This window comes from Pinus tabuliformis, chromosome 3_1 (assembly GCF_031772625.1).
Source record: "Pinus tabuliformis cultivar Carrire ecotype Pingquan chromosome 3_1, CPIR1, whole genome shotgun sequence".
NCBI lineage: Eukaryota > Viridiplantae > Streptophyta > Pinopsida > Pinales > Pinaceae > Pinus > Pinus tabuliformis.
In genome coordinates, this window is record NC_142301.1 from 119,548,882 (window position 1) to 119,563,012 (window position 14,131).

The window sequence follows — 14,131 nt, forward strand, 5'->3', positions numbered from 1 at the left end:
TTCTACGTATTAAGTTATTTAATGAAGACTTTGAGTTTAACAGTGCTACATCAAATCCCTTTATTGACTTATATTCTGATTAAAGTTGTTACTTTATTTATAGTAAATTTATTTTATATATATTTTGTAAAACAATTAATAGTTAAAGCCCCGAGGGTTAGCTCAAATGGTTGAGTTCCCGTTGATAGTACTCTCCCGGTTTGAGAGGTCACGGGATCAAACCTCCTCGGGGTCAGGTCTGAAACGGCCGAACGGCAGTTCCCTTCGGGGAGTTGCCCCGCTTCTCTACGTGGATGTAGCGGCCCACCTCTGGTGCCCCGTGAACCACACGGAAAAAAAAAAAAAAAAAAAAAAAAAAAAAAAAAAAAAAAAAAAAAAAAAAAAAAAAAAATAATAGTTAATTAATTAATCTTCTTCTTTTAGTTAATATATATAATATCTCCCAGTTAATATAGTAAATAATATATATATATATATATATATATATATATATATATATATATATATAATTCTCTTTTTATTGCATAAGCCAATGCTTTTAATTTCGTTTGAACAGTATAATAGTTATATTATGTTAGTGGTATGTATAACTTTTACCTCACAATACATCCATTATATTCTGGTGAGTTAGGTATTTACTCAATACTTCAATAATTAACTCATTACCCTACACTTGGACTTTTCATAATTGATTAGTGCATATACTAGTGCAATACATGTGATACATGCATATGTAGCTATCATATGCATGCTAATATTTCTATGTTCCCTATAAATCGAGTTGGGTCATTACAAATACCATGTGAGTATTTACAGGTCTAATTGCAGCGACTGGAAATTCATTCTTCTAACTGAAAATTAATTATGCATTTTATTTGCTACGACAAATAATGAATAAATCACACTGCAATTTTTCACCATAAAAATACTGCGGAAAATAGAATGTTGGAAACTGAGAAAATGCTAGCACACACACATAAAAATGAAATTTATTTTGGACAATTGTCCCTAGAAAAACCCAATGTGGGAAAACTGGGACAACAGCTGAGGGTTTTATTATTATGCAGTACTGAGAAATTCTGTGTACAAATGGATGCCCAAATTGGAAATCCTCTACAAGATAAACCAGCCACAAAATTAGTGAGACAATTCTTTTCTCATCTAACACTGATCCCAGCGTCTGCGCTGGCTCAAAATGGGCTGCTCGAACCCCTGCGTCAGCTTCTACGCCAATGCTATGCAAAACCTCTCACGCTCTGCCTAGAAGCTGCTTTGATCAAGCCGTCTTCCCAACTCAGCCTCTGAGAATGACTCACTAGCCCCTCCCGAAGTTCTCCCGGCCTCTAGCAATTGAATCTACCCTCCGTCTGGCCAAATCGAACTCTACCTTTGAAGCTTCTGCGTAGGCCTTGCGCAGCCCCACTAAGGAAACTTGGCTCTCCTGTAGTTGACTCTCCGGAAATGGAAAACTTCCTCCTGAGTCACCTACTCTTCCCCTCACTGTCTCTGCGTCCCCTCTCTAGCTCAAACTTCTCTCTGCTAAATCACTGACGTTGGGAAACTCGACCTCTGCCAAGGAATCCACTCTCCAAGTGTGTTCTCCATCAACCCCATCGACCTCCTCTTATAATCTCCAATTGAGTCTTCAATGACGATGATTAAGTCTTAATCGTTGGGTGAGATCATCTCTAAGTCGATCCATGTGAGTTTCTAGAGAATTCTCACCTTTCTCAGTTAATTCCTATTAATTATTCGATTTCCATAAGTTAGACTTAGGCATTTTTTAATTATCGGCCAATTAATTTAATTGGGCTGTCTCTAGGTAGAATTTCCAGAAACGATTTATGGGTTTTGGAGATCTCATGTGTTTTAGCCTATCCACAAAGTTTGAGACTAGAACACCATCTGATGCTACAAAAACTAATAGTGATGAATTGAAAGTCAAAGATTTGGAGATTCCATTAAAGTAGTGCGACTATGTGGATAGGTATTCTTTGATGATTGTGCTAATGGTTTGTGGGACAACACAAAAGCATGTGAATTGAAGGAAGTTTAATATTGAAGGTAGACTCTTATCACCTACAAGGACACGCTGTTAACCACTATAGATGCTAAGATAGAGAATGATGCAAAACGAAAGATATGGGAGGAAAGAATTTCCTATTCCTCTTTCTCCAGGTTTAGATATGAATATGTCATCATTTTTCTTTTCTTTGTCTTGGAGACCTGGTGTATGTTTGGCTATTGAAGTTGTAGAAATTTCTGTTTTCCCACCCCGGTTTTCAGTTTCTCTTTATTTCTCCCATATAGTTAAATGCCCTTTCCCATAACCATACATTTAACAAGCTGGAAAAAATAAATTTGCTTAAAACACAAATTCTGGAAATTTTACAGAACGCTGGAAATTGCAGAAATAAAAATCAGCAGTAACAAACAGCCATTAAAACACATTTAAACACTGATATTTTTGGTCAATGTGACCCTGGAAAAACCCCCTACAACTCTTGGGGAAAACCAGTTTGAGAGCTCTTCTTTATTTCTGGAAAATGCCTTTTACAGTGAGAAAATTTTCAGCAAAACAAATTTTTCCAGCAAGCAAACTTATCTGTTTTTCAGCCTAACAGACAATCTGGAAATTTGCTGTACGAACTGTACGGACCGTACGGATGTACGGATTGTACGGATGTACGGACTGTACGGACATACCTCGGTTTCCGTGCAGAAAATCGCCTCCTCGAAATTCGTGCCCAAAAATCAGTTTTTCTCTGTTTGCTCAGCAAAAATCTGCCTTTTTCTGCTTGTTCTTTCAGCTGTACGGATTTGCTGAAGTGCTGCCTTGGTATGTGTGCCAAGCTGCTGCCTTCTTCTCCTTCCTGTCCAGAAATCTCCCTTGCTCTCTTGCTCTTCTTCTCCCAATTTGCTCATGAAAGAATGAATGACCTTTTCCTCCTTTTCCTCTCTTAATCCAACCCTAAGTGACTTTTGGGTGATCCCTAAATCCAATGGCTGAAATAGATTTAGATCAATGGCTGAGATTAAATGCTCATTTAAATCTCACTTTCTATTTTTTAATTCACCCCACTTTAATAAAGACCCACTTAGTCATTTATTTCCAAAGTCACTTTTCCTTTCTAATTTTTCATTGACTTTATAAAAGTCACTTTAAAATTAGACTTAGTAACTTTATCACTTAAAGTCACTTTTAAATTAGATTTAACTTTATAAAAATTATAAAGTTACTTTAGGAGAAAAATTAAATTCTTTTGGACACTTTTCCCTAGGCCAAAGATCAAAGCCTTAAGGAACCACCTGTCCTCCGGTACCAAATTTCAACAAAAGTGATGTCACCAGATTTAATTCAGATGAAATGTATGTCGGGTTCTGAGCGTAGTAGGATAGGGTTATTCTCACCAGTTGGATGTGTAACTCAGAACAACCACATATTCTTTTAAAATGTAGCAGGAAAGGGTCGTTTGGATGTAGGTTATGTTACCCACTAGCCTGTGGGTAATGTGAAAATTCCTTGAAATGCAACAACTAGAAATGATTCTTCTAACCGATAAATTAGTTATGCGGTTTATTTTGTTTACGACAAATTATTGAATTATTCACACTGACATTTCTTCACCAAATAAATTACTGCGGAAGCAAAAAAATAAGAACTGAGAAATGCTAGCACACACACATAAAAATATGACATCATTGTTTTTGGGCAATTGTTGTCGGAAAAACCCAATGTGGGAAAATTGGTGCAACAGTGAGGGTTTTACTATTATGCAGTAGCAGAAATTCTGAGTACAATAAAATGGTCGCCAAACTAGTGATTCTATCTAAGAGAAATATTGGCAAAATTTACCGAGGGAAATTTTCCCTCACTCCAAGCAACCCCGACTCAGTCTAGCCACTTGAACTGGCTGTCCAACAAACCCTGCGCAAGCCTCTTTGCAGCTACTACGCAACCTCTAATACGCACTAGCTGGAACTGCCTTGAATCTGCCTCTGACTGACTGCTGCTGATCTAGAAATCTTTGGCTTGGCCTTCTGGAAATTTACCCGGTCACTAGCTCCTGAAATTGCCTTCCCTTAGCCAAATCGAACTACCTTTATGAGGCTCTACGCAAACCCTTGCATAGCCTCCTGATGTTGAAACTCGACCTCCTCTATCGACTCCTCCAGAACTGGAAACTCCTCCGAAAAATCTCTATGCTGCCCCTTTGCCACCTGCTACTCAATCACTGGCTTGATCTCTCTGCTGAATCACATGCTATTGCGAAATCGAACTGCCTTGATCACTAAGTATCTATGCTGGTGTATTCTCCATCTACCCATCAACCTCCTCTTATAATCTCTAGTTGGGACTACAATGACCAAGATTAAAATTAATCGATGGCTGAGATTATATTCAAGTCGATTCTTGTGAGTTTCTAGATAATTCTCACCTTTTTCAATTAATTACTATTAATTAACCAGTTTTCTTAAGTTAGACTTGGGAAAAATTCAAATGATGGTTAATTAATTTAATTGAGCTATCACTGGGTGGAAGTTTCAGAAACGATTTATGGGCTTTGGAGAACTCGTGTTTTAGCCTCTCTACAAAGTTTTGAGACTAGAACACCATCTGATGCTACAAAAAATAACACTCCCTCCTAGCGAGGAAGGTTTTCTAGTGCTGAACTGCTACATATCATCCTCCCATACACGCTGCTGATGTCTGACAACTGTAGTTGTTTGCCACTGTCCATCAACCATTGTGCTAACTCTGATTCATTTGCCACTGACTGTAGTTGAACCATGTTGCATTTGTGCTATTGCTGGCACTGTACTATACAACATGTACTGCTGCCAACTCTGCATCTGCACTGCAACCCAACTAACATCCCTCTCACCATTGTTGCTGCAACTGCAACTACTGCTTCTGAGAAACATCCAAAATATTGAATCAACTGTGTCTCTATGCTGCAACTGTCTCTTGAGTCTCTTATTGCTACTAGCCTTTGCTCTGTCCACTGGGAAAACTGCACTGCTGTGGACTTTGCATTGAGCCTCCTGCTTTGCGATTAACGCTGATTCTACGCTCCTCAACATCTGATTGCAACTATTCTGCAACTGTCACTCTAGAATAGACTGCATCAATTGACATTGATCCACCTGCTATTGAATGTTGTGGGCTCCTGTAGTAAAGGTGTGATCCAAGAGAAAACACCATCCGATGCTGACCTCGATGGACCGTGCCCAGCTTTGCTCAACTCTGGAGTCTAGAACTCTATGTCTCCCCTCCTCTCTCCTGGAGGTATAGTTGCATACAAAGTGAACTATGATCTACTCATACTGTTCCTGCTATTGCTCAGATGTTGCTTCCACATTGCTCTTGCAACTATTTCAGTAATGACTCTGATCTCCCAAGATCCTGAAGTACTAGCTTCCATAGGGTTGCTCCCTCTGAAACTAGACTCCCTCTGAGTCTTGATCTCCCTATGGGAAAGATTTCGTCTTCCTCCTGGCAACTCACACTGTCCTCTTGCATTGGAAACTGGATTGCGTAGCTCTGCGCTAGGAATATTCTGGCTAGAACTACTCCTGCTGTCGGCAATTGGGAAATTCGCACTGCGTGTATCACTGCAACTAGCTCAACAACTATCTCTCGAGTACCGACTGCAACTAGCTTTGCTACTGTCATCTAACTGTAACGTGCTGACTTTGAACATGCTACTATGATACTGTGGGCTCCTGTAGCAAACGTGATGATCTTGCTACAACAACTGGACCTGATCTTCTAGCTGCTTCAGAACTGGATCCTGCCCATTCGGCACACTGGAGTTTCATACTCCTCCTAGATCTAATGCCTCACTATCTCCTTTCAAGTCTAGTCCCTGGCTGTGACCCTTCTTCACTTTGCAACTCGCACTGGATAACTCATACTTCCTCTGGCACATGTCTCTGACAACAGGAAGTCGATATGTTGCCCATATCTCCACTATGGCTAACTCACATGGACTGCTCTGGCAATCTCGTACGACCATCTCTAGAAAGTTGCAAAGTTTGCGAAACTCAAAACTGGGAAATTAAAAGGAATCTCCTCTCCTGCATAGCTACTTGGTCTGCTATTCACACTCCTTTCTAGAATGCGCAGTCTTGCTTGTTGGTTTTGCCTCTGCAATTTGAAATTTTGGCTTTCCAAGACTGAAACTGGAAACCCTCAGAGAAAAATTCCCACTGTGTGCGCTTTCTCTTCCACCTGGCATTGAATCTGCTCTAGCAAACTGCTCCAAACCCTCTGTGCCCAAACAAGAAATCTGCTTTGTGAAAATACTGAGCTGCTGCTACCTCTGCTTGCAGAAATTGCTTCCCTGGACAAATAAAATTTCTTGCCACCTGCAATTGGAAAAGTGAACCCTTGTCCAACAATTCGCACTGCCTAGCTAGGCACTGCGCAACCTCTAAAAATTTTGGCCTGCTAGTCCCTCTGAACAACAAAATTTTCCTTTTTTGACTTCGAGCCTTCTGTCTGTGAAATACACTTTAATACCATGTGAAAATTCCTTGAAATGCAACAACTGAAAATAATTCTTGTAATTGATAAATTAATTATGCAGTTTATTTTGTTTACGACAAAATAACGAATTATTCACATTGCAATTTCTTCACCAAATAAAATATTGCGGAAGCAAAAAAATAGGAACTCAAAAATGCTAGCACACATAAAAATATGACATCGTTGTTTTTGGACAATTGTCCTTGAAAAACCCAATGTGGGAAAACTGGTGCAACAGTGAGGGTTTTTTTATTATGCAGCATCAAAATTTCTGAGTACAATAAAATGGTCGCCAATCTAGTGATTATATCTAAGAGAAATACTGGAAAAGTTTACCGACGGAAATTTACCCTCACTCCAAGCAATCTCGGTTCACTCTAGCCACTCGAACTGGCTCTCCAACAAACCCTGCACAAACCTCTATGCAGCTACTGCGCAACCTCTAATATGCACTCGCTGGCACTGCCTCGAATTTGCCTTTGATTGATTGCTACTGGTCTGGAAATCTATGGCTTGGCCTTCTGGAAATTTTCCTGGCTGCTAGCTCCTGAAACTGCCTTCCCTTCAGCCAAATTGAACTGCCTCTATGAGGCTCTGCGCAAACCCCTGTGCAACCTCCTGGAGTTGAAACTCGACCTCCTCTTCTGACTCCTCCGGAACTGGAAACTCCTCCAAAAAATCTCTATGTTGCTCCTTTGCCACCTGCTACTTGATCAATGGCTCGATCTCACTGCAGAATCACCTACTACTGGGAAATCGAACTGCGTTGATCACTAAGTATTTGCACTGGTGTGTTCTCCATTTACCCATCAACCTCCTTTTATAATCTCCAGTTGAGACTCCAATGACCAAGATTAAAAGTTTGATCGATAGCTGAGATCATCTACAAGTCGATTCGTGTGAGTTTCTAGAGAATTCTCACCTTTCTCAATTAATTACTATTAATTAACTAGTTTTCCTAAGTTAAACTTAGTAAAAATTCAAATGATGGTCAATTAATTTAATTGAGCTATGTCTAGGTGGAATTTCCAAAAACGGTTTCTGGGCTTTGGAGAACTCATGTGTTTTAGCCTCTCCATAAATTTTTGAGACTAGAACACCATCCGATGCTACAAAAACTAATAGGCAATCCCCAAGGAAATTTTTCCCCGATTTGATCCAGCTTGACAGCCACAATAACACTTGAAATTAGATCATAAATCGTGACCATAAGAGTAAGGAATTACATATCCATCATGAAATAAAATCTAGAATTATCTTCAAGGTAAGGAACTCTTCGTGAAAGATATCTTAGCAACTTCTTCTCTGAAAAATATCAATAAAAATCCTAAAGAAGGTGGATTCCTCTTCTCGGGCATATTTTTCTTTTTGATCCTTTGACCAATGAAGATATTTATTAACATGCTTCAAGAGTGGGTTCATGAGAATTTGCAACAACAAATTTTCTATGGAAAGTGAAGCGCTCTCCTCAAATAGGTTCCTTGACCTCAAATATTGTGCCTAGGATGTCCTCCTCATGCTAAACATATAGCTTTTCCCTACAACTTCTTCATAGGAGTGTGAAGTATGCAAATATGTCTCGACTCAACAATGACTATAAATGGCAGATAATGCATCAAGTTATGTAGAGAAGTTCATAAAAATTTAAAATCATTCATCAGAGAATGAGATTGTCATCTAACTCCAAAGCACTAAAAAAATGTATAGGTGGTAACATGACAAACTCCATGTAGGAGAAGAACATGCCCACTAGGATTTGAACCTTGGTCATCTTTAGAACAATTGCTCCATGATGTCTCTAGACCACAACTCGATAGACACATACACATATAGATATGCGATATTAAATTTCAAGGATTTCTTTATTTTCCTAAAGTCCTTGTTGGAGCATTTCTTAATTATCATATTGTGGTTGGAATTCTCATAAATATGCACAATTGTTTATTGAAGTAGTTTTTTTGTTTAAATGTAGATACTAGACAAATGTTTTTATAAATATATGATATTAATGTTTTAACTATTTCTTTGACATTGTTTGTAAACAGGTTCGAGAGCAAGCTATTTTGTTGAACCTTGGCTCTTTGCGGGCAATAGCAATGAAAGATAATGTTCTTGTATTTGATCATAGAAGGTTAGTACTAATCAATATGCTATCTAATTCTATTCTTGTTTCTTTATTATATTTTGAATGAGTTTCTATATTGCTCACTTTTAGTATGGTTAAACTTGTAAGCGTCTTGATACTTGAGATGTGATTTCATTGTTAAATATTTATCATAATTGCAAAGGTGTTTGTTACTAATTGATCTCTCACACTAGGTACAAAGCCTTCATTGGGTGAAAGGACAAATGGCACTTTGAAGAGTTATCACTTTCACCTTAGCACCCTCTTCCCTCACATTAGGATGAATTATGATCCATTAGAGGGGTTTCCCTGTGTCTATTTATTCCATGAGTGTATGAGTGAACACTAGGTAATGCAATAGTTAACGATCTACTTCTTGGTTTGTCTTTACTTGAGAGATATAGGTCTTGTTATACACCAAAGTGGGTGACCCCATAAGAGAAGTTTTTTCTCCCATCATATCTTCTAGCTGGCCAACTAGCAGCCCTCGCAACCACCACTAGCCAATGATGATGTGACATTAATATCTCCGCCACTTGTTAAGATTTGACAGCTTAGGGAAAAGTCCCCTCCTTTGGGAAGCCTTTCTCCCATTGAGAAGACCCCTCTAGCCCTGGAAGAATTTAATTTGCTCAAGGAAAAATATTATTTTTAATATGAAATCCACATCTGCACAAAAGTACAAGTCGGCCTGGGTAAGGAAAATCCACCTCATCAACCACATATATAGACCACATGTCACATCACTTGGAGGCATCATTAACACATTACATCTTATCTTGTTTGGTTCGTACAACTCTGAAATCGCAGGTCCGAGTTCATACATGTGAGTGGGAGAGAGAGAATCTGTTGACCAAATTTGACTTATTTTTCAGGCCTTTAACTAGCGTGGACTTTTGGCATTTTGGGCATGGCTTGACTTCAGATTTTGGATCTGTTTTGGAGGCTGAATTTAGGAGCAAGGAGGACAAATTTTTCTGGGCACTTTGACCACATTTGACTATAGACCTGAGGCAACCTTTGACCATAGGGTTGACTATGACGTTCACTGATTTTGAGGCAAAATTTTGGGACTGCTTTGACCAAGTTTGAATGAGGGAAAGAGGCTGAATTTTTTGATGCCTTGATCAAACTTTTTGGAGCAACTTTGACCATTGACCATTGGCTAGTTAGGGCAGATTTCACTCTTGTTGCCTTTGACTAGAATTTGCAGATTTGACTTTTGATCAAAGTTGACTTTTTGGCCTCATCGTTTACTGGATATTGGATGCCTGATTTAACTAGTCGAGGCTTTGAACTTTGACTTATTGTTGATGTACTTGGACATTGTATCTCTTTGCTGAACATTTGATGATAGTCTAATAAAAGAAGAATTTGGAAAAGGATTTCCCCCTTATGGGGTTTTTCTCTCGTCTTTGACCAAACCACTGTGTCTCTATTGTTCTTGGCTGTTTTCTATTGTGCATTTCATTTATTGTTCTATCTACAATTGCTTATTAATACTAGAAGATTGAGTTATATTGGAAATTGATTGCTAATTGAAAGAAAAATTGGAATAAGTGATTGTGTTAAGCATAGAACACTGAAAAGTTAACATGGTATCAAGGCTAAGGTGAAGACAAGCCCAAGGAGACAAGTGTTGAGAAATCTACAGGGCTACAATAAGCATGATTTTTCTTCAACTTGATAACTGTTTGTAATGTATTTTTAATTTTCTTGATTATTAGCTTCCTCTCTTATTATTATGTTGTTTTTATCATCAAACAACTACCAAAAAAGGAAGATCAAAATACACAAAAACACAGGATATAGTCTGTGTTGACCACTCCATGTCAACTACCCCATAGCTATACATATTTTCGCGCATGGATTTCCATCATGTCCGAGCACTCAGATGATCCACAGATTCATCATTATCAACTATATGTACACTGGAATTTTGTAAACCCATTCTGCATTTTGTAATGTAAATGATCCTAGTAAGACAAATGTATGTAACAACCTAGGTAAATTTATTTTTCTGATGATGATTTCTATCCTAGGAGGTTTTTAGTCTCACCGATTCATGTGTATTTATAAACACGGATGATCGACAAAGTTTTTCCCTCTAGCCTCACCCCAAAGCTAGGATGGATTTTGTCGTCAAGATTTTAAATGAGTCATAGTGTTATTTATTGAGTCTCTGTAAAAGTGATTTGGGAATAATTCTAACTATTTTGTTAGATTATTTTATTACAAGTCACTTAGTCTACTAAACCATATTCTGTGTCGTAGAAATATGTAATTATTGAGGGTCTATAACGAACGGGTGTTCCCCCTTCATGGGTTAGAAATGTAATATTTCATGTAAAAAATATTTAATGCATGGTCCCTTATAGTTAGACACCATGGCTAAATATTAGAGGGTTGAAAAAATTAATAATCCCCTCATGAGTCAATTAATTAAAATTTCTGGCTAAAATAAATTAAAATGCTAAAGCCATAAATTTAATTAATTTAGGTCCTAGGAAAAATTAAATTCTCTAACATTTAAAATTCATTGGTTTTAAAGTTTTTAATTTTTGGAGGTCCCCGACCAAGGGAATATTGAAAATTTCAAGATATTTTGAACCCTTGGGCCATAGTTAAGTCAAAGTCAACTTTTTGCAGCAATTAACTCAAAATAATCATTTTTGAGTTAATTAAAAGGAAATTAAAAGTGAAATTCGAATTTTCTCAAAAAGTAACTTTATTTCAACAGTGATGATTAAAAGATCATTTGATTTTCATTAACGGTTGAGATTGCTTTGACGGGGGTCAAACCAACTAGCCATTGGAGAATTTTTCTATAAATGAGAGGCCTCTCTCGATTATTTGGATCCGATTTCTGAATCGTGTACTTGCTCTAAGAGAGCTTTTGTAACCTTTTGTGGTTAATAAAACGCAAAGACTTTGGGGTTTCAGATCGTGGTGTTCCTTTTTCAGATTTATGTGGTAATATTGTTCTTAATACTTTGCTGCTTTTATTTGCATTTGTTGGTTAATAGAATTTGTTGTTCAGTAGTTTATTTCTGAGTTTTTTAGATCAAATACATCAATAGATAAAAAATAATTAAACTCAGAAATTTTCTGAATTGTAGTTATTAGTTTGTCATTTAAAATTTTCTGCTATTATACATAGACATTTCTGAATATTGCATGGTTACAGGACTGCCGTTTTAGAATATATTGTTGGTTTTAACATTTGTTGTAAGAGTAGATTGCTAAACTGATATTTTATTAATGTGATCTGAGTTTAAAACATTTAGTTTAATTTTTGAAGTTCATTTGTTTTTTACATGCTTATGCAAGTAGGACTAATCTAGTTTTACTTATGCATCTAATGATCTTGATTGAGTATTTCATACAAATGAATTTTTGAATTTAAAGGTGTTTTATTCTAGCATTTTACATTTCAGTCCATTGTGCATTTCAGTAATTATTTGTGTAGATTTTACATTTTGCAATGCTTGTATAAGTACCTGCTTTCACATTTAGATCACCACCTTTCTGAGCCTTAAGTTAAGTAACATTTAAGACATATTTCAGGAATAATTTTAGGCCCTCATTTAACTAAAATTAACCAAGTCGTCGCATTTCACATAGTTTTAAATTTTGCATTTGCATATGAGATAGTCCAGTCTTTTCAACGATAGTTTCCTATCCTTTACTTGAACCTTATTTTCTTCGCAAGATAGTTGACTCCACAAGGCACTGGTATCACTTTCTTCAAATCATTTTGAATCCTTAAAATATTGCGCAATCTAAAACAAGTATTGGTTTCTTATCTGTCTCTGAGGTTGGTGGGTTCCCAACTAATCTTTCATTTTTCCATTTCCATATGGTCTACCCCGATTAGTCTGCTATTGGGAGACAACTCAAATGGAGTGATTGGGGATCAGTGTGACAACCCCCGATCTGAGCCATTATCGCGGTGCGTAGACATTCTTTGCGATAACATTTTTTGGTGCCGTTGCCGGGGACATAGTTCTTTTGTCCTTGGTCCTCACGATATTTTTCTACTCATCTAATCTTTCATCATTTCTTATCCAATCAACGCCACGTTTTTTGGCACCATTTCATCTCTTCATCTTTTCATCGCCTTATCTTTTTCCTCTCACTAACCCTTTCATCTTCTCTATATGCACCTTTCGAACCTGGACATTTCGGTTGGTTTCTTGTTTGGGTGGCGACTCTACTTATTCATCCATTATTTTTCAGACAAGAAGCCCTCCCTGATATCCAGTTGCTTCTCTCTGACTAACCTTTTGATTTTTTCTTTTGGATCTTGGAGTTAGATTCATGTTCAAGTGGCGACTCCACTTCTTTCATTTTTTTCAAGAATTTCTGCTAGAAGCTCACTTATTGTGGATCTATTGATTTTCTTGAGCAAGGATCTCTCTCTCTAGCATCCATTTGGCTCCTTTTCCCTTTGAGTAAGACATCATGGACTTGTTCGCCCCTTGTAACTTTGCTAACATTCAAGGTTATCCAAATGACCTTGCTAGCCTTGACAAGTTGCCTTCTTTCCAAGGAAATAATGCGGTTAGTGCTATGACTCATCTAAAAGATTTTAGGTCTTGGTTGGGTAAATATGCTAGAGGTGCTGACTATAATCATGAAGATGTGAAAATGAGCCTCTTTGTTCTTTCCTTAGAGGAAGATGCTCTGGATTAGTTTTTAGAAAAGCCTAATAATTCGTTTAATTCATTGCAATCGATTATTAATTTCTTTAAGGACAAGTATGGAGACCAAAAAAAGGAAGACATTTGGTTAAAGCTATCAGCGTCATAGAGAAGAAAGAAAATGAAACCGTAGAGGAATTTAATAAGAGGTTTAATGGTATTATTAAAGAATTACCTCAAGATTATAGACCTCCTGCCAGGTCTCTTTTGGATTTTTATGTTGATGCCTTTGATGCTGATACTTCTTATGAGTTGAGGCGAGCTAAAACTAATGATTATATGGCTGCCTAGGTTTTAGCTGAGGAAATTGAAAAGGATAAGAAAGCATTTGGGAAGATTGAAATTTCAGGTTTTGATGAGGGTCTAAGTAAATCGAAAGAATCCAATGAATCTGATGATGACCCTATGCAAATACTGATGCAGAAACTTGAAAGCATGGAACTTAATCAAACAAAGTTAATATCTAATAATGCTAAGGAAATGAGTGCCATGCAGGCTAGGTTGGTCCAAATGGAAAGATCTCAAGCACAAAGTTTCCAACCTAGAAATAATAATAATACTTGGCATAAGAAATGCCCTTCTAATGAGCAGAGACCACCAAATCCACTTGAGTCTGCCAATCTTCTAGATAAGGCTCCACCTTATTGTAGGGCCCGTGATGCTCTTCATGAAGAGGCTACTTTCCATGTTGTCAAAAGAATCATAGATAGTAGAATGGCAGGGATGAGCCCTCAAATTAATGTTGTTGGTAAGGAAATCATTTGCCCATAG

General features: G+C 37.4%; 1 protein-coding gene across 4 annotated transcripts in view; it reads left to right on the plus strand.

The window, feature by feature from the left end:
- MGT10 (magnesium (Mg) transporter 10) overlaps positions 1-14,131 on the plus strand; it is a 422,030-nt gene that overhangs the window by 150,217 nt on the left and 257,682 nt on the right. For all 4 annotated transcript variants that reach the window (XR_016255682.1, XM_089410877.1, XM_089410876.1 and 1 more), the window contains exon 4: positions 8,578-8,663. Coding sequence is in view for 3 of the 4 variants with exons in the window: in XM_089410877.1 (XP_089267003.1) it covers positions 8,578-8,663 (86 nt within the window). In the remaining variant the exon portion in view is untranslated. The remainder of the gene's footprint in view (positions 1-8,577; positions 8,664-14,131) is intronic.